Source organism: Balaenoptera musculus, chromosome 1, assembly GCF_009873245.2.
Source record: "Balaenoptera musculus isolate JJ_BM4_2016_0621 chromosome 1, mBalMus1.pri.v3, whole genome shotgun sequence".
Taxonomy (NCBI): domain Eukaryota; kingdom Metazoa; phylum Chordata; class Mammalia; order Artiodactyla; family Balaenopteridae; genus Balaenoptera; species Balaenoptera musculus.
In genome coordinates, this window is record NC_045785.1 from 32,828,149 (window position 1) to 32,848,677 (window position 20,529).

Sequence of the window (20,529 nt, forward strand, 5' to 3'; positions counted from 1 at the left end):
CAGAGCAAGCAATCAAAGAGTGTGCAAAGCAGAAGTGACAATCTTTTGTGACTTAACTTCTGAAATCACATACTGTCACTTCCACCACATTCCAGTCTTGTTTTTTTTTTTTTTTTTTTGCCACTCTGCATGGCATGTGGGATCTTAGTTCCAAGATGAGGGATCTAACCCACGCCCCCTGCAGTGGAAGCATGGAGTCATAATCACTGGACTGCCAGGGAATCCCACATTTTATTCTTCAGAAGTTAGTCTGACTCACATTCAAGGGGAGAGGGAGGAAGGAATGGGCATATTTTAAAACTACCACAGACACTTTTAAGATTTTCTCTTTGTCTTTAGTTTTTTTCAGTTTCACTATGATGTGTCTAGATGTGGATTTCTTTTTATTTAACTCATTAGAGAGTTATTTGGCTTCCTAAATCTGTGATCTGTTTGCTTTCACAGGTATTGAAAAATATTTAGCCATTATCTCTTCAAATACTGTCTCTGTCTCTCCTCTTAAACATATGCTAGATCTTTTCACTGTAACATCTATGTCTCTTATTCTCTCTTCTATATATTTCATCCTTTTGTTTCTTAATGCTTCATTCTAGATAATCTCTTCTGACCTACCTTCCATTTCATTTATTCTCTATTCATCTATGTCTAATCTGCCATTATATGCATTCAATGAATTCTTAATTTTGTTAGTGTATTTGTTTGTCATAGAGTTTCTATTTAGTTTTTTAAAAATATATGTTTTATCACTTTTTATAGTTTCCAGGTATCTGCCAAAACTGTCTGAGTTATCTTTTATTTCTTTAAACAAAGAAAACATAAATTGTTTTATACTTTGCATCTGGTAATTCCAAAAGCAGTTGTCTTTGTAGATCTATTTCTGTTGTTTGTGTTTCTGCTGAAACACTCACTAGGAGTCTAGTTTCCCTGTGTACCAGCCTATCTTTAACTCTGTACTCACCATTTCTATGAAAACTTACACGTAGGAACAATCTAAGGCCTATAATTATAATGCTTTCCTCCAGAGAGGATTTGTATTTGTTTTTTCCAGGCATCTGATAGCATCTCAGTCAGAGCCCACCTTAAACCAAAATCAAGACTTGGACAGGCAATTTGACCCTAGCCTGTAAATTCCCCTGAAGCTGTTCCACTTCCAATTCATTCTTCTCCTGAGTATATAGCCCTTTGGGGTCCCAGTTATTATACAGAGGGTCTTCTATTTCACTCCCCACACACTGTATTTTATTTATTTTTTCTTCTTTGAAGTGAAAAATTATAATTTTCCAGTTAGGTAAATACCCTCAGCAAAGGCATCTTCCAAGTCATATCATGTCCCTGGATCCTGGCTTTCCAGCTTTTGGTCTGGCAGTTCCCTAATATCATGCCATCTCTTAGACAGCTTGCTATGGGCTGAATAGCATCCCCCTAAAATTCAGATGTTGGAATCCTAACCCCCAGTACTTCAGAATTTGACTGTATTTAATCACATATTCAAGTGATTAAGCTTGGTCACTTTAAAGAGGTGATTAATTTAGAATGAGGCATTTGGGTATACTCTAATCCAATCCAATCTTCATATAAGGAGATTTTAAGAAGTGTCCTTATAAGAAGAAGAAGAAAATTGGACACATAGACAGACACTAGGGGCATGAAAGCACACAGAGGAAAGACCATGTGAGGTCATAGGGAGAAGGGAGCCATTTGTAAGCCAAGGAGAGTGGCTTCAGGAGAAACCAATCCTGCTGAGACCTGGATCTTGGGCTTTTAGCCTCCAAAACTGTGAGAAAATAAATTTCTGTTATTTAAGCCACCTAGTCTGTGGTATTTTGTTGTAGCAGCTCTAGCAAATTAATACATTCCTTTAAGAACTTCACATATTCTGCATATATTCCAGAGATTTTTAATTTGATTGTTGTTTCCTGAGGTGGGTTGATATAAATATGCTAGCCCACTGTTACCAGAAAGAGGAACTCCAGTCATCGCCTATCCCCCTCTCCACACGCTGCCTCCTTTTTCTTCGTAGCCCTTACCATCACTTGGGGGATTATCTCTTTATTTTTCTATTTATCGTGGACTGAAGAAAAGTGCACAACCTAAAAGTTGCATGTTAAGTTTTATTTGGGGAACTTGCTGAGGACTATAGCCTGGGAGACAGCCTCTCAGATAGCTCTGAGGAACTGCTTTGAAGAGGTAAGGGAGGAGCCAGGATACATAGGATTTTTTGCTGAAGAAAGACATGTAGTCAAACATAAAAAGATTACTGTTAATCTACAGACATCTCAAAAAAACTTAATGATTTTAGTGCTTTTCTATGTATGGGAAGATGCAAGAGTCTGGGCTCAATGAAATTATTCCTTAGATACGCATCTTAACTATCTAGGACCAGTATCCAGAGTGCAGAGTGTTTCCTGTTTGTCTCCATCCTGAATTCCCCTCTCAGTGAGGGCTGCAGTGGCTGATGGCTTGATGTCAGGCAATTTGTTGTTTACTGGAATGGCAGGCAATATTCCCTTTCTACATTATTATTATCTATTTAATTTTGCCAGAATTAAGATCCAAGAAAGCAGGACTGCTTTTTGATAACTGGTATCTCCCCAGAGCCTGTAACAATGTGTGGCAGATCTAGGCACTCAGAAGATAGTTGAATAAATGAATGAATGAACGACAGAGAAAGGGCTTCCCCACCAGAAGAGCTGGGCGGGCCACCTAGTCTCTTGGGACCACAGTCAGGAAACGCAAGCGGTCCGCCTGGGTGGCCGCTGACCAGGGTCTGGCAGCCCTGGGGGCACGCGTGCCGTGGGGGAATCCGGCAGAGTCTGGGTTCCGGGTTTTCGGGAGCGCCTGCCTCCCTGGAGAGGGCGGGGCCCTCGCGGCTCCCCGTGGGCGGAGCGGGCGGCCAGGCGTGCTGAGCCGCCGGAAGAAGGGCGGGCGCCGGGGTCTGTGGCTGCACCGCAGCATCTGGGGCCGCACCCCCAACCCGCCAGGGCCCGGGCGAGAGCGACCCGGGGCACGGGCAAAGGCGACGGCGCGCCGGGAGGGTGGAGGCGCCGGGACACCCGGGCTGCGGCCCAGGAGGCTGGGCGCCGGTGGGCCTGGCTGCTGCCGCCGGGCCGGCATCAAAGCAGCGGCCGGCGAGCTGTATCCTCGCCCGGGTCTGCGGGAAGCCGGTTCTGGGCACCCCTCGCATTGCGGCCCCCAAAGCCCCGTTCCCGGGGGTGCGGCCGGGAAAGGATACCTTGGAGGGGCGGTGGGTTCACCTGGTGCCGCAGCACCCGCCCTAGGCCGCCTCTCGGGAATTTGGAAAAGATTCCCCGGTCCCGTCCGGAGGCCGATAGTCCTCTGAGCTTCCGAAGGAAGCCTGCGTGAACGTTGGGCGTTTTTAAAAGAATCATTGTGTTGGGTGGGGATGTGGTCTGTCTATAAAAGGCCGGGAAAGAACAAAATCTGTTACCCACGGCCCTTCTCTAAAGAGACACCCTCTGGAGCTGAAAGCCTCAAGAACGGGCTCTCTCACGCCCCCAATCTCTCGTCCTGCCAGCGTCCAAGGCCGGTCTGGTGAGTAGGAAGCTAAGCTGCCTGTGTCTGCAAGTCTCTAAGTCCGAGGGAGGCACTTCTGGGAGCAGTGAGAAGGGGCGTCTCGAAATGAAGCTTCTCTGTTTTTAACCATTTCATAAGATTCGAAAGTTTCCTCACTGTGGTAACAAGCCATTTTACTTTTTATTTATTCAGGGTTAGGATATTTTCCTACATGCTCCTATCCATAGGAGGCAGCTCCTTTCTCTGCATCAGTCACAGCTGAAAACAAGAAGAAGCCAAACACCCTGCCCCACAAACTCCAAAAAGTTAGGCCGGCTCCCTTTCCAGGGAGCTAGGACTAGGACTGTTCTTGGGGCCAGGATACATTGGACCTGGTCGCTGTGGAGGCACATGTTCAGATGCCAGGGGGTTCGATGAGATGATGAATTTGGGCTGTTTCCAAATTTTCCTGCTACGAACAGTTATGCAATAGTCCTCATTATATTCAAAGTACTATATTTCCTCCATTTGAAGACATACCCCTCTCCCCCAGTTGAACGTTTCTGAAAGCAAGATGTATCTTAACCCAGAGGTTAAAAGGACTTGCCAGCTGCTGGGCATCCACGTGGGTGGTGCTGTGTCTGTCACTACTTGCCCGTGTGAAAACACAGCCATGTGATTATTCCATCAGTTGAGATACTTGAACTTTAAATTCAGATCTGTAATTGTTTTTAAAAAATAATTTTAAAAGGTAATGCTATGATTGCAACATTAAAGCAAAAGATTTTTTTTAAATTATTAGCACCTTTAATTACTATTTATTTTATTTTATTTTGGCTGTGTTGGGTCTTCGTTTCTGTGAGAGGGCTTCCTCTAGTTGCGGCAAGCGGGGGCCACTCTTCATCGCGGTGCGCGGGCCTCTCACTGTCATTTGTGTGCGGAGCACAGGCTCCAGACGCGCAGGCTCAGTAGTTGTGGCTCACGGGCCTAGTTGCTCCGCGGCATGTGGGATCTTCCCAGACCATGGCTCGAACCCGTGTCCCCTGCATTAACAGGCAGATTCTCAACCACTGCACCACCAGGGAAGCCCAAAGCAAAAGGTTTTTAATAATGTCTATGAAGGTACTATATTCCCAACATTGTTACAGCCCTATGAAGTACATTTATTATCTGCATTTTCTAGATGATGAGACTGAAGCTCAGAGAACTGAAGTGTCTTAGAGCTTTGAAGTGCAAGTGTCAGGATTCTAACCCAAGCTATCTGGTTTCTAAGCTTGCCCTCTTAACTCCCAAGTCTGTATCCAGGCAGAAGATGCATGCAGCGTACAAGGAAGGAAATCAAGGCAGGGACTGTGTATGTTTGTGTATCCTTGGTGTTTGTGTGTCATTGGCTGTTTATGAAAGTGTGTATAGAACTGGAAATTAAAGCCACATCCAAAGCACCAGTTATACTTATTTCCACATTGATGCCACATCTTTGTTTTTGGATCTTTTGCAGTTTTAAATATATTTCTGCAAGTTCTGGAGTTCTAGCTGTATGATCAGTTTTCTGGATCCCTCCTCTCCTGCCTTTTGCTCCTCTAGAAGAATATGAAGAGGCATGTACTCAGACCTACTCAACTAGCCGCCTCCCCAGCAGGCAGTACTTAATTTCAGAAAGGAGTCACTTTTTCAGACCTGTTCAAGCCACATTAGCCTCTAGGAGCCCCCAGGTTCTGGTGCCGCAGGGACACGCCAAAGTCCTGAGGGCAGGAGATTGTGATCAGAGGAGGACCATACAACTGTGAGGCGTCTCAGCAGAGGCTCTGGCAGTGTCCTCCCCAGAAGTGGACAAGGCCAGTCGGGTGGCATCATCATGCTACAGCAGCTCCTGATTACCCTGCCCACTGAGGCCAGCACCTGGGTGAAGTTGCACCATCCACAGAAGGCCAAGGAAGGGGCACCCCTGTGGGAGCACGTGACCAAGATGTTTGAAGGAGAAGGTGAGAGAGGCTGATGGAGGGAGGGGATGGAAGTAGAGGAAGGGGTCTCAGTTTGCTTGCAGAAAGATAGGTACACACGTCATTGAGGTGTCTCTAGGGGAGAAAATTGGAGGAAAGGAGGTCCTTGGGGCTCATGCTTATGGCTTTGGGGAAGGGGATAGCTGTGAGAGAAAATGTTGGGCTCTGAGCACTGGATCCTTGCGACACGTGTACCGTGCTGCTCCCATCTCGTGTCCTCGAATAAACACAGGACAGGAAGACAGAATTCAGGGTGTTCTCCACCAGCGGCTCCCAAGTGTGTAAGTGTGACTCACAGACGTTGGGGTCAAAGATTTCTACTTTCTTAAGCCCTCCAGTGGTTTTCCTTCACAAGTTTCAGTCATTTTAACCCCAAACCAATATTTTTTTCTTTCTTTTCATCTCCTGCCAGGAAGAAGGAATGACATGCTTAGTAACTCTCTTTTTACCTTGAAATATATGAGTTCAGTGGGAAACATAACCAAGATTACACAGTATTTGGTGGTTGGGTCAGAATAGATGGGTGGACAGAGGAATTTGTATGTCTCATGTGGTCTCTTAGTTCGTACCTATAACACTTCAAATCCAGCTTGTATTTGTTATATTCTAGCTCTGTCAGGCAGGGGACTTTGCTAAGCATCTTGATGGATGGAAAAATGAATAATGATCTCTAATGCTAATTATTAGTTGATGGAGATAGACACATACTCAGATCAAAAGAATAGAAAGTAGCCTAAATACATTCTATGGTAAAATTCTTTTGGAAGACAAGAGACAGGAAACATTCTTCTGATTGTACTTATCAGAGAAAATTTCACAAAGCAGATAGCATTGAATTGGGCCTTAAAAGATGTCTAAGTTTTTTTTACGGAAGAATTGAGGAAAAGATACAAAAGTGGGTACCTTGAAGAGTGGTTCAGAGAATGGAGACTGTTCTAGTCTTAACTAAGGGTTAAGAATGTGGTCACTGTATGGGTCCCACAGATAAAGGATGGTGGTTAGAGGAAACTAATGCTGGGAAAATGTGCTTCAGGCAGATTATAGAGTGCCTTGAAGTCCATGGGAGGTGTTTGTATTTTTCTTTCTTGTCGGGAACCTTTGAACAAAGGAGTGGCCTGGTAGGTCTGTGCTTTTGGACCAGCACTGGCCATTGGGAAACGTTAATGCCCAAAGCAATGCCCTGCAGATCCTCCTCATTAAGGAGGCTCCAGTCTGCTCTTGAGTTGCTCTGAATGTCCCTCTGTGAATGTTTTGAGAGGGGGGCTATATTCAGCAGATCTACAGGCAGTTTTTCTATTTGGGGGATTTGGGGAGATGCAAACTTTCTGGCTCTTTTCCTTCCTCAGCTCTGCTATCTCAGGATGCTGATGAGACCCAGGGAGAAAGTTTAAAGGATGAAGTGACTCCTGGGGCCCTGACAAGAGACTCCCAGGTGGGTTGAAGTTTCCTGTCACTTTCTTGACATGCTTTTTGGTTTTTAAGATTATAACTTGCCCTTTTCTGGGGAGTTGGGGTATATTGAGGCTAACGAATTTCACCCAGGGAACTCAGTGCAAGTTAGTCTTTTACAGAAAACTGGGCTGCAGTGGCAGCAGTTTCCTTACTCATAGAAAACGCTTGTTTCTAACCAACATCTAGATCTAATGTTGTGTGAATTTTTGTAGAGAAAGCAAAATGAGTGATATAATTCTAGCCCCTAAAAACTTGGGGCTAAGATAAACCTCAATTTTGAAAAAATAATAAATTTATTTATTTATTTATTTTTGGCTGCATTGGGTCTTTGTTGCTGCATGTGGGCTTTCTCTAGTTGGGGCGAGCAGGGGCTACTCTTCGTTGCAGTGTGCAGGCTTCTCATTGCGGTGGCTTCTCTTGTTGCGGAGCACGGGCTTTAGGCGCGTGGGATTCGTGGGCTCTAGAGCGCAGGCTCAGTAGTTGTGGTGCATGGGCTTAGTTGCTCCACGGCATGTGGGATCTTCCCGGACCAGGGATGGAACCCATGTTCCCTGCATTGGCAGGCAGATTCTTAACCACTGCACCACCAGGGAAGTCCAATAAACCTCAATTTTTATGAGTATTTCATACTCAAAAACAAACTTAATGAGAATAAAGTTTTGACATTTTTAGTGAGGTACATCTATCACTTCATGAGGTAGCCCTTAGAATAGTGTCTGGAGCAGAGGTCAAACTGCAACCAAAGACGTGAGTAGAGAAGAAATGTTCAGGCCACAGAGCATACACATTAGACAGGCTGGGCGGTTACAACAGGGTGTGGAAATGGTGTCCTTACCACCTGGTAGAAGGATAGGTGAAACAGAAGGAAAACTGTAGAATAAACGAGAAAGGAAGACTGTTAAAGAGGAGATGTTATTCGAGGACAGAAGAGTTTTAGGTGAGAACTTGGGTTCTGAAATTAGATGGTACAGGATTTGAACTCATCTCCTGTATTTACTTGCTCGGTGACTTTTTTAGCTGTTTACAATCCCAGTTTCCTCTGTTAATTCAGATGCTAACACCTTTTAGGATTGAAATGTATTCCAGGGTTATTTCTGGTAATATGGAAGCAGTAATAATATTCTAATTATTTGAAGAGGTATCTTATATCTACATTCCACTTATCTGGAATTCTTACCACCTGACATTTGTCAAAAACTGGTGGGATTCTTAGCACTGGGATAAGATTAAATTTCTTAAAATTGAGTTGTAATTTACATTTAGGAAAATACACTTAAGAGAGTACATAGTTCTATTTTGACGTATGTATATACCATGTAACCAAATCAAGATATAGAGCATTTCCACCATCTCAGAATGTTCCCTTGTGCCCCTTTCCAATTAAAACTCTGTTTTACCCCCAGTAGAGAGTACATGGGATCTCTGCATTTTTTCTTACAACTGCATGTAAATCTACAATTAAAATTATATAATAAATCTGTAATCTCAAAATAAAAAGTTTACTTTAAAAAAGAATCTAAAAAAAAAAAATTTATACGCTGCACTGGTTAGGTATAGTGCTCTACAAATGTCAGTTAGGTTAAGTTGGTTGATAGGTTGTTCAAATCTATATCGTTGATGAATTTTTGTCTACTTGTTCCATCATTTACTGAGTGGAGTGTTAAAATCTCTAATTATTATGGTTTCATCTGTATCTCCCTTTAGATCTGTCAACTGTGCTTTATTTATTTTGAATTCTGTTATCAGGTGCATAAACACATAGGATTGTTGTCTTCTTGATGGACTGACCATTTATCATTACGAAATGTCTCTTCTTTATGCCTCATAATATTCTTTTTCCTAAGCCCACTTTGTCTGATTTAACATAGCTCCTCCAGTGTTTTTAGTTATTGTTGGTATAGGATAGCTTTTTCTCATTCTTTTACTTTCTTTTTTAAATTTTATTTATTTATTTATTTTTGGCTGCGTTGGGTCTTCATTGCTGCGCCCGGGCTTTCTCTAGTTGTGGCGAGTGGGGGCTACTCTTCATTGCGGTGCGCGGGCTTCTCATTGTGGTGGCTTCTCTTGTTGTGGAGCATAGGTTCTGGGGTGCACGGGCGTCAGTAGTTGTGGTTTGTGGGCTCTAGAGTGCAGGCTCAGTAGTTGTGGCGCACGGGCTTAGTTGCTCTGCGGCATGTGGGATCTTCCCGGACCAGGGATCAAACCCGTGTCCCCTGCATTGGCAGGTGGATTCTTAACCACTGCGCCACCAGGGAAGTCCCTCATTCTTTTACTTTTAACTTATTTGTGGCTTTATATTTAAAGTGTGACCTTCTTAAATATAGCTGGGTTGTGCTTGCTTAGTACATTTACAGTTACATAATCATTGATGTGGTGGGATTTAAGTGTATATTCTTGTTCTTTGTTTGCTGTTTGTCAAATCTATTCTTTTGTTTCTTTGTTCCCCTCCTGCCTTCTTTTGGATTGTGCAGTTTTTTTAGTATTCTATTTTATGTCCTCTAATGACTTTTTTAGCTGTACTTCTTTCATTTGTTTTTAGTGGTTGCTCTAGCTATTACAATATGCATTTTTCACATGTCACAGTTGAATTACTACTATACTGTTTCACATATAATATGAAAGCCTTATTTTCCCATTTACTCTTCCCATTCTTTGTGTATTGTCGTCATGCTTTTCACTTTACATCTTATACACCCCATAATACATTGTTCTTATTTTTGCTTTTAACAGTAAATTGTCTTATAAGAAATTAAGAAAAGGAAAAAAAATGAGCCTTTCATCTTTGCACACATTTACCAATTCAAGCACTTTTCATTCCTTCCTTTAGTTCCAAGTTTTTTTTTTTAACTTTTGAATTTTATTTTATTTATTTTTTATACAGCAGGTTCTTATTAGTTGTCTATTTTACACATATTACTGTATATATGTCAATCAGTATCTCCCAATTCATCCCACCACCAAGTTCTAAGTTTCTAACTGACATTATTTCCCTTCAGCCTAAAGAATGTCATTTAGCATTTCCTGTAGTGGGGGTGTTCTGATGATGAATTCTCACAGCTTTGGTGATCTAAAAATGTCTTTATATGGTCTTCCTATTTGAGAATCTTTTACTGAATATAGAATTCTAGGGTGACTGTTTTTTCTTTTAAGCACTTTAAAGATGTTCCATGATTTTGTGGCTTGTATTGTTTCAGATGAGAAGTCAGCTCTTATTCTTATTCTTTCCCCAGATGTGACATGTCTTTCTGTTTGTTCCTTTGTTTTATACCAACTTTTCTTGTTTGTTTTGTTCCTCCTTTCCTACCTTTTTTTCACTACTTTTATGTTCTTCCGTTTTATCTTTGCTCTTCAGCAGTTTTAATGGTGTGCATAGACATGATAGTCTCTGAATTTCTTTTCCCCCCCATGGAGGGTTTGCTGGCTTTTGGATTTGTGGGTTGATTTTTTACTCAAATTTGGAAATTTTTCAGGCTTTATTTCTTCAGATATTTTTTTCTGCTCATTCTCTCTTCTCCTTCTTATATTCTAATTACATGTATATTAGACTACTTGATATTATCCCAGGTTTTTTTGTTTTTTTGTTTTTCTTTTTCTCTCTTGGTGCTTCCATTTGAATACTATCTCTTGACCTGTGTTTAAGTTTCACTGATTTTGTCTTCATCAGGGTCCATCTGTTGTTAAGCCCATCCAGTGGATTTTTCAGATATTGTATTTTTCACTTATAGAATTGTCTTTTAGTTCTTTTTTAGCATTTCTATCTCTCTCCTCAATTAACCCCACATTTTCACCTATTCTATCCGTATTTTATTGTAAATTCTTCAACATGTATTTTTTTAATAAATTTACTTATTTATTTATTTTTGGCTGCGTTGGGTCTTCATTGCTGTGTGCAGGCTTTCTCTAGTTGCGGGGAGTGGGGGCTACTCTTCCTTGCGGTGCGCAGACTTCTCGTTGTGGCGGCTTCTCTTGTTGTGGAGCACGGGCTCTAGGGCGCGCAGGCTTCAGTAGTTGTGGTGCACGGGCTTAGTTGCTCTGCAGCATGTGGGATCTTCCTGGACCAGGGCTTGAACCTGTGTCCCCTGAATTGGCAGGCAGGTTCTTAACCACTGTGCCACCAGGGAAGCCCTCTTCAACATATATTTTAATAATTTCTTTAAACTTCTTTTCTGCTAATTCCAATGACTTGGTTACCTAGGTGTTTGCTTCTTATGTTTTTATTTTCTTGATTATAGGTCAGAAATTCCTCCTTCTTTGTATGTCTAATAATTTTTTATTGTAGTTCAGATATTGTGTATAAAAGAATGGTGGAGGATGAAATATGCATAGATAGGTCCGTTTCTCCATCAGCCTGGAAGGACATTGGTGTTGACGTGAATAACTATCATGGTTTCCAGTTCTTTGACAAAACCTCAGATGCATGGCCTCCTGGCCAAGCATCTGCTATTTCATACTGTTAGAGCATTCATTGTATCCCTGGGGGTTGCAGCTTTCTACAGGATTGCTTTGGCTGAACCAAGAAAGAAGGCATATGCAGATTTCTACAGAAATTGTGGTTCCATGAAAAATTTTGAGGCAATGAGGAAGGCTGGTATCTTTCAGAGTGCAAAGTGATTTTAGAATGTAAAGAATTTCTTTGGGTTGAGTTGCATGAAGTTTGTCACTGACCTGTGTTCCTGAACTATGAAACATGAATATCTGGGCTAAGGAATAATTTCTCTTGTTATATAAACAATTAACAAATAAAGATATATATGGATAGATAGATACATAGATATAGTCTGTTTATTTCTTTTGTCTGTTCCATTTATTTACAGAAGACTCTAAGCCTTTTCCTCTGACTGGTGGTTAAGGTGAGGGACTGATTGATTATTCATATTTTTCCTAGAGCTGTGGCTGAGCTCTGGCTGAGATACACTTTAATTTGATTGAGTTCACTTCTGATTAACCCAACTACCAGTGCCCCATGCCACCACTGCTGAGGGGCCGATCCTTTTTACCTCTTCAGTATTTGAGCTAGGGAGGGGTTAGACCACAGTTCCAGACAGTTTTGTTCATCTTGCATTAAACTCCAGCAGGGCCCCAGAATTTCAACTCAGCAGGGAGGCACTGGTCTTTGTGACAATAAGTGCTAAAAGCCTCTCTCTTCCCTCCCCCAGCCCCTCTTATCTCATCTCCTTGCATTCCCCTTCACTAGCCCACCTCCAGCAATGCTGGCTACTCTCCTGTTCCTCAGACAAGCCAAGGACACTCTCACCTCAGGTCCTTTGTCCCCATCTGGAAGGCTCTCCCCTCAGATTTCCACGTGGCTCTTCCTCACTGAGTTCATGTCTCTGTTCAATATCACCCTTTTAGGAAGGCCTTCCCCAGCAACCCTACGTGAAAGATCCTCCCCAGCCTCACTGTGGCTCTCCCTGTTCCCCTTATCCTGCTTAATTTTTTTCTAAGACATATATGACCATCTGTCCTTCTGTATGTTTAATTATTTATGGTAGTCTCCGAGAATCACCAAACAGATCCAGAGGAGGCTCCCAGTAAAACTAGTTTAGAATCTCTCAGAATTTAGAATACTGTAAGAACATCTTGGATCTTGATGGAGGTGGTCTCAGACTGAAAAGGAATATATTTGATATTCTAGGAACTGTTGACCTTCAAGGACATATCTGTGGACTTCACCCAGGAGGAGTGGGGGCAGCTGGCCCCTGCTCACCGGAATCTGTACCGGGAGGTGATGCTGGAGAACTATGGGAACCTGGTCTCAGTGGGTAAGCATGGGTTACACATACGTCCAGAAACCTGCCCATTACAGGACAGTCACTATTCCTAAATTATTAAATGCTGTAGATTCCCTGGAGCCTGGCCTTGGGTTGTGTGATGGAGATAGATGTCTCATTCCTTTGAAAATCAAGCCAGAGCATACCTGAATCTCCTCCCTTGGGAGAACAGTTTTACTTTGTAGAGTGAGAACAGAAAAACATGCTGTGGTGCCCCTTTCTGTTTTCAGAGACCCTAAATACCAGAGGATTGGAACTACGTTCCAGGGATGGTTCTTAGACCTCAGCATAAATATTCATACCCTTTTTTTCACTCCGTAAGTAGGATGTCAACTTTCCAAACCTAGTGTGATTTCCCAGTTGGAGAAAGGAGAAGCACCATGGATGACAGAGAAAGAAGGCCCAGGAGATCCCAGTTCAGGTGAGACCAAGGCAGATGGTGCCTTTCAATATGTAGGCCAGAGTGCCCAGCATCTTCCCAGGCTGCGGGAAGGCTGAGAGGGTGGACAGGCATGCACTCAACCTGATTTTACCCCTCCCTTTGCACCCCTTTCCTTCACCTAACCTTGCAAAAGTCTCTGAAGTTGGAGGGAAAAGAAGTCTTCTCTTCATTAAGGTTAAACTTGATTTTCCTTCTTTCTTCAGTATCCTAAAGTCTGCCAATCGAAAGCTCCTTTCCCTAAGCAGTCAGATGTACGTGGTCTCTCCTCAAAGAAAACAAATCTCTTTTCAGAACTCTGCATTCTACAAATCTTTAATCTTCTCTCTTGCATTCTATTTCTACTTTTCACCAACTTTTCAGTTTACAATCCTAGCTTTGATTCTCACTCTCCCTTTAACTCAAGTATCTTTATTTATTATAATAACTATTTTATGGAGAGTCCTGCAAGAGGAATTACCACAGGATTCCTTCTCATCAAATCCAATGGTTTTTTAACAATCTCCTTAAACTTTGCTTTTATTGTGAAATATTTTAGATATTCAGAAAGGCATAGAGAACATTAAAATAAATTTCTATGTAGCTTCCACCTAGATTAAGAAATAAAACAGAGTTTAAGCCCCGCTATTCCCCTCCTACCTTTTGAAACAACCAATTCTTCTGAGTTTAAATATTTTCATTTGTATATGTATCTTCATACTTGTATTGCATGTGTATATCCCCAAGCAATATATAATGCTGTTTTGCATGTTCTTATTCTTTAAATAAGTGGTATATATACTTTTCCACTTGCTTTTCTAATTCAACACCGTTGACATTTATCCATATTGTTCTGGTTCATTCATTTCTGTTGAATTAATAAAGCACAATTTATCCATTTTCCTGTTGATAGACATTTGTACTGTTTCTAAATTTGGGGATTACAAAGATACTGGAGTAAAACTTTGTGTAAAACTTCTCATGTTTCTCTGAGATATTTGATAGAAGCAGATTTGTTGGGTCACCTTCATTTTGCTAGGTTTTACAAAATTGTTCTTCAAACTAGTTGCACCAATTAGTACTCCTATCAGCAGGTTTTGAGAGGTTCCAGAACTCAGCATCTTTGTCAACACTTGGCATTGTCAAAGTTTCACATTTTTATAAATTCAGTGGGTGAATATCTTGTTGGTTTTTTTCATTTTCCTGATTACTAATAAGAGGGAGCATATTTTTCATGTTTATTGGCCATCTATCCAGGATTCCTTTTCTGTAAATTACTTGTTTATATCCTTTGTGAATTTTTATATTATCTTTTTTCCTTATTGATTTATAGAAAATATATATATATTATTTTATATCTTTAAGATTTTGATTTTCATACTTAGGTTAAATCTGAATTTATTTTATATGTAGTATGAGGTGAGGCTCTAGTTTAACTTTTTACATGTGGATAATCAGTCCAAGAACCAATTATTGAATAGTTAATGCCACTCTGTCACCTGCCAAGTTTCTAATGCCAGGCTGTTTTAATTACTGTATTTCATAGTGAGACTTAATATCTTGTTCTTCAAAATTGTCCTGGCTATTGTTAGCCCCTTGCTTTTCCATATGAATTATATAATGAGTGCACCAATTACACACACACACACACACACACACACACAAACACACACACACAAAAATACTCTGGTGGTATTTTGATTGGAATAGAATTGAATTTATAGATCAATTTGGGAGGGAGTTGATATTATGATATTGAGTCCTACTGTCCAGGAACGTGGTATATTGCTCTACTTACTGATATTTCCTAATTTTTTTAAATAAAGGATTTTCCCCCATAAAAGTCTTGTACACATTGCACATCTTTTGTCAGATTCATCCTGAAGAACTTATATTTTATTGTTATTTTATTTTATTTTTTTGGCCACCCTGCACAGCTGGTGGGATCTTAGTTCCCCAACCAGGGATCGAACCCAGGCCCTTGGCAGTGAGAGCACGGAGTCCTAACCACTGGACCGCCAGGGAATTCCCTGCTATTTTAAATGGTATAAATTTTTTCAATTATGTTTTCTCTTTTTTGCTAGTGTGTAATAACATAACCGGTTTTGATCTTCTAGCCAGCCACCTTGTTTCACTCTGTTATTAATTCCAATAATTTGTACATTCTCCTGGGTTTTCTCTTTTTCAACTTATAGTAATGAAAATAATAATAATAGCTACCATGAATGTTCTTTCCTGGCCTCTGGATGAAATCTCAGAGAGGTCCCATAGGTGGTCCAGTCCCTTTAAATAATAAGAACAGTCTGATTTTAGTGAAATGTGTAATTCAGTATAATAATAAAAATTCCCAACTTCAAAGTTATATCTTCTCTCCTCCCCTAAGCTTGGGCCTGCTTCAGCTTGGATACCGAATTGGGAAGGGGTCATAGATGGCCTGTTCTCTCTTCCCCTATCTTCTTCTTCTCCTCTTCCTTCTCCCTGATCCAGGACCAGAATCAGGGGCCTGCAGAACATAGACTTTATTTTTGCATCTATTCATTTAGAATTTGGAATTTGGAAGTACCAATGATCCTTCTGTGTTAACCAAAAATCCTACAAGAAGTTATACTTTTCAGGAATATGGAACTGTCAGTTGAAATATTAGTAATGGTGCAATAAATTATTTTTTTAAAAAGTCAGAATTTTAAATATCCTTTAAAGAAAGGATATTTTCATAGAACCTAGCAATAGTAGCAATGTAGCAGTCTGGGTTTCTTACAAGTCTCCTTTGTATAATTAACACTTCCCGGGACAGATTAATAACTACAGGAAGCAGAACAATATGTAAATATTAATATAAGCTTCAGTAAAAGACAGCTTGACATTCTTGTGAATGTTCTTAGTTCAAATTTTTTTGTTTGTTTTTTTTTTGGCCACACCGTGCAGCTTGCGGGATCTTAGCTCCCTGACCAGGTATTGAACCCGAGCCCTCGGCAGTAAAAGCGCAGAGTCCTAACCACTGGACCACCAGGGAATTCCCTCAAACCTTATTTTTTGAACTAGCTGGAGTGGGAAGAGGGAAATCTTTTTATCTTTCTGAGAATGTTTTCCAAAAGTAGTTATCAATTAAAAAGACACTGTTAAGACATAGCCCTGAAATTTCATTATTTAGTATTAATAGAAAGAAGAAGACTAAAATGTTCAAATTTTTACCCTATATATAAAATCACACTTTTACCTGGTTCATTGTTTCTTAATTTCCCATTACCTCTCCAGACTGCCTAACCATATTTAAATATACTCAAAACTTCATGTACTTTATATGTATTGTTATCTAAATCTCTAGTCCATACCCAGTATAATAATTGATTTTTCAAAGCATAATGAATATGAGTTATTTGCATTTTTTCCATTTCTTTCAGATTTGAAGAGTAAAACAGAAACACCTGCGTCAACTGCAAAGAATGACGTTTTACAGGAACAGTTCTATCATGGCATGATGATGGAAAGGTTCATGAGGGATGATGTCATTTATTCCACATTGAGAAAAGTCTCAAAATATGATGATGAGTTAGAAAGCCACCAGGATAGCCGTGGAAGAGACGTGAGACAAACCATCTTGACCCATAAGAAGAGAGGCCAAGAAACTTACAAATTTGGCAAAAATATTGTGAGTTCAAATGTTGTTATAGAACAGAGGCACCATAAATATGACACACCTAGAAAGAGAAACAAATACAAATCAGATTTAATTAATCATCCAATAAGTTACATAAGAACAAAAACCTATGAATGTAATATATGTGAAAAAGTCTTCAAACAACCCATTCACCTTACCGAACACATGAGAATTCATACTGGTGAGAAACCTTTCAGATGTAAGGAATGCGGAAGGGCCTTTAGTCAAAGTGCATCCCTTACCACACACCAAAGAATCCATACTGGTGAGAAACCCTTTGAATGTGAAGAATGTGGCAAAGCCTTCAGACATCGCTCATCTCTTAATCAACATCATAGAACTCACACTGGTGAGAAACCCTATGTATGTGATAAATGTCAGAAAGCTTTCAGCCAGAACATTAGCTTGATCCAACATTTGAGAACTCATTCTGGAGAGAAACCCTTTACATGCAATGAATGTGGGAAAACCTTTAGACAGATTAGACACCTTAGTGAACATATAAGAATTCATACGGGGGAGAAGCCCTATGCATGTACCACATGTTGTAAAACCTTTAGTCATAGAGCTTATCTAACGCATCACCAGAGAATCCATACTGGGGAGAGACCCTACAAATGTAAGGAATGTGGGAAAGCCTTTAGGCAAAGGATACACCTTAGCAACCATAAAACTGTTCATACAGGAGTGAAAGCGTATGAATGCAACCGCTGTGGAAAAGCCTACAGGCATGATTCATCCTTTAAGAAACATCAGAGGCATCACACAGGAGAAAAACCTTATGAATGTAATGAATGTGGAAAAGCCTTCAGCTATAATTCATCACTTACTCGACACCATGAAATACACAGGAGAAATGCCTTCCAGAATAATGCCTAAAAACATTATTAAACATGAACAAAAGCCAGGTCTAAATCAGCGATTCTGTGCTTTGAATTTCAGGACTCTAAATTGGAGGAATTGACATAATGATGCCAACTTCTAATTTTGCCCACTGTGTAAATAAACATTACATTGATAACTACTGTCTACTAATATCTCCACACAAAGTACTTAATCAAGAATAAAAGATGGCCCTTCAAATTAAGTTCAACAGTATAGAAAATTCACACATTATTACTTTTATGATTTCATGGTAGATTAATAAATTATTCATCATGGGCATTCACTGATTTACAGACCAGCATTTGGGAACTACTGTTTAAAACATCACCACCCCTACTTTTTTGTAATTAAAAAAAAATTTTTTTTAATGGGGAAAACTTTCACATGGTATAAACTTCAAAAGGTACAGTCAGTTGTGTAAGTGAAAAGACTTCTTCCTCCATCCCCCATCACAAAATTCTACCAGAGGCAACCATTTTTTATAACTAAGTTTTTTGTACACCCTTCCAGAGATCTTTCTGTTTAAATCCAAGAGAATACATATATACATTTTTTACTTTTTAAGCATAAATGGCAGCCCCCCATACAAACACATATTACTTTTATTACTTCACTGTATATCATGGAGGTCACTCCATATCAGTAAAAAAAGTGCCTCCTCATTCTTTTTTTATAGCTGATAGTATTCCATGGTTTGAATGTACTTTAGCCACTTCACTATAGATGGATTTTTGAATTTCCAATCTTTTATTTATATGATGTTGCAATGAATAGTCTTATGCATCTTTATTTCTCACAATGTAAGTACATGCATAGGGTAAATTCCTAGAACAGGAATTTCTGTGCTAAAGGGTATGCACATTTGTATGATGGATACTGCCAAATTGACCTTCATAGAGGTTGGACCAATTTATTTTCCCACCAGCAAGATACAGAACTGTGGGAACCGTATCTGGTGCTGAAGCATCTCCTGAGCCAACAGCCCCATCATCCATTAAAGAAGTATCAGCTTCTCTCAACAACATAGCCTAGAAGTACCAGCCGAGCTGCATCCCCATAAAGAGCAGCACTTGCCATCCCTGGAGCCAGAGAGAAATCTGCATGTTATCAAATAGCAGCCAGACCCACCAAAGTCTCAGTTGGAGAAGGAGAAGACATCTCTCCACCAACTGTTACAGTCCCTGACTTCTGAGTCTGGAACTGTCTGATGAATTAGAGTTCCTTTAAAGAGACTGATCCACCTGCCTTAGCAAGTATAATCTTGGCTGCAACCCCTTTGTTTGGAATGGAGGAAAACTGACAATGGAGTCAGGGTACTTAATATAGCAGGATATACCACAGCTGATCAACTGGCCATACGTAGCATTTTACAGGATGGCTATGTTAGCGAGTTACAGTTCACATGTGGAAGGAGACAGAAACGAGGTAGGACACGACTTTCTAATTAATAAACATTAATTAATGAAGCGAGCATTAATTAATTAGTTGACATTGCTTATTATGTGTGAAAGCTGAGTGCCAATGTCAGGACCACAGTGATTTTGTACATGTTCATTTTCCATTCTGGTAAAGTTTTATTAAAGTTTTAGTGATTCTGTGAAATGTTGATGGATTTCCCCTCATCTTCATCCCCACAGCCACTACTCAGTTATAAACCAAAGCCTGGCACTTAAGATCCTTCATTACATCTAGTCCTACCTTACAGCTTCCTCTTCCATTTACTTATCTCCTTCCCATATGGGCTCTGACTACACTCAAATATATTAGTTGAGAATCTTTAAGTTACAAGTAACAGAAATCAACTGAGGTTAGTTAAGTCGCAAAGAGAGGTGTTAATAGAGGGATATTGGGGTATCTCATGGAATTCAGGGCAGCGATACATTATAACAGTGGACTGAGACCAGGATCTGAAACGCTTTGGAAAACCCAGGCAGTTTTCTCTCCATCTCCGACCTCTGCTTCTTATGTTTTCTTCATTCTGGCTTTTCTTTTTTGTTTTCAACACCTCATTGCAAATCACGGTTACCATCAGCTTTCGATTTTACATATATTCAGTTTCCATCACTCAGAGAAAAACTGTCTTCTCTTTCTCACTTCTTATCTCAAAGTCATGGGGAAGCTCTCTTACTGGCCCAGCTAGGTCAGGTGCCCACCGCTAAACAAGTCAACTGTAGGCAGAGATCTCAGCTTCTGTGGGGACCATGTGGATGGTGTGGTGGTGAATGGGGCAGGGGGGCGGCTGGAGGGGCAGGAGAGCAGAAGAAAGGGTTACTGTTCATAGCATTCCAGATCCTACTCACTCTTCAATGCTGGCTTATCAGATCAGAACTTTAGAACTGGAAAGGATCTAGGAACTCACCTAATTGAAACTTCTCTCTTTTTTTTTTGAAACTTCTCTCTTTATAGATGAAGAAATAGAGACTCCCCTTCTTTAATTACTCACATCTTTTCACCTGAGTCATATTTTTGAGCATTTTTTCCTCGAAGTTTGTTAGCCTGGCTTTCCAAACACTTGCCCTTAATGGCTGAACATAGCTGCTTTTCGCCATTGTAAGAGTTTTACTTCTCAGATCTATTGCCCCAAGGAAGTCTTTCATAAATTATGCTTCAGAGCCTACCCACTGGCTTTGCCTTTTATCAGTGCTTATTCGTTCATTTGATTTATCCCACAGGCACTTCTTCTGTTGGTTATGTGAATGTTCTTCCCCAGAACTGTGTCCTTAGGCATAATTCTCTCAAGCTAGACATTTTGTCTGATCTTGTTAACATCCCAACGCCTCTTACATCTACATCTATATCTTACAAATCTCTCCTGAGCTCTAGGAGAAAACA

The 20,529-nt window shown here is 40.5% G+C and overlaps 1 protein-coding gene and 1 non-coding gene across 5 annotated transcripts; one reads left to right on the plus strand and one right to left on the minus strand.

The window, feature by feature from the left end:
• The first annotated feature begins 2,919 nt into the window (after nt 1–2,919).
• On the plus strand, nt 2,920–19,290 carry ZFP69 (ZFP69 zinc finger protein). Of its 4 annotated transcripts, none has more exons than XM_036832326.1 (6): nt 2,920–3,552; nt 5,012–5,495; nt 6,860–6,945; nt 12,601–12,727; nt 13,062–13,157; nt 16,556–19,290. In XM_036832326.1, the coding sequence occupies exons 2-6, from the start codon at nt 5,369–5,371 to the stop codon at nt 17,689–17,691; spliced, it is 1,572 nt and encodes a 523-aa protein (XP_036688221.1). In that variant the 5' UTR covers nt 2,920–3,552; nt 5,012–5,368; the 3' UTR covers nt 17,692–19,290. The 4 variants fall into 4 exon arrangements, with proteins under 4 accessions (XP_036688221.1, XP_036688219.1, XP_036688233.1 ...); XM_036832324.1 differs by having other exon boundaries at nt 13,059–13,157; nt 16,556–17,907; XM_036832333.1 differs by lacking the exons at nt 2,920–3,552; nt 5,012–5,495 and adding an exon at nt 11,780–11,815 and having other exon boundaries at nt 6,862–6,945; nt 13,059–13,157.
• Nucleotides 16,095–16,167, minus strand: TRNAK-UUU. The gene has a single exon. It is a non-coding gene; the product is annotated as a tRNA-Lys (tRNA).
• Nucleotides 19,291–20,529: the final 1,239 nt, after the last annotated feature.

Bases quoted from the DNA above. Each gene is read 5' to 3' on its own strand.
- ZFP69 (XM_036832324.1), top strand. From the start codon at position 5,369: ATGCTACAGCAGCTCCTGATTACCCTGCCCACTGAGGCCAGCACCTGG. The intron at 6,946-12,600 runs GTGGGTTGAAGT...TTGATATTCTAG, and splicing joins CCCTGACAAGAGACTCCCAG to GAACTGTTGACCTTCAAGGA. The intron at 13,158-16,555 runs GTGAGACCAAGG...CATTTCTTTCAG, and splicing joins CCCAGGAGATCCCAGTTCAG to ATTTGAAGAGTAAAACAGAA.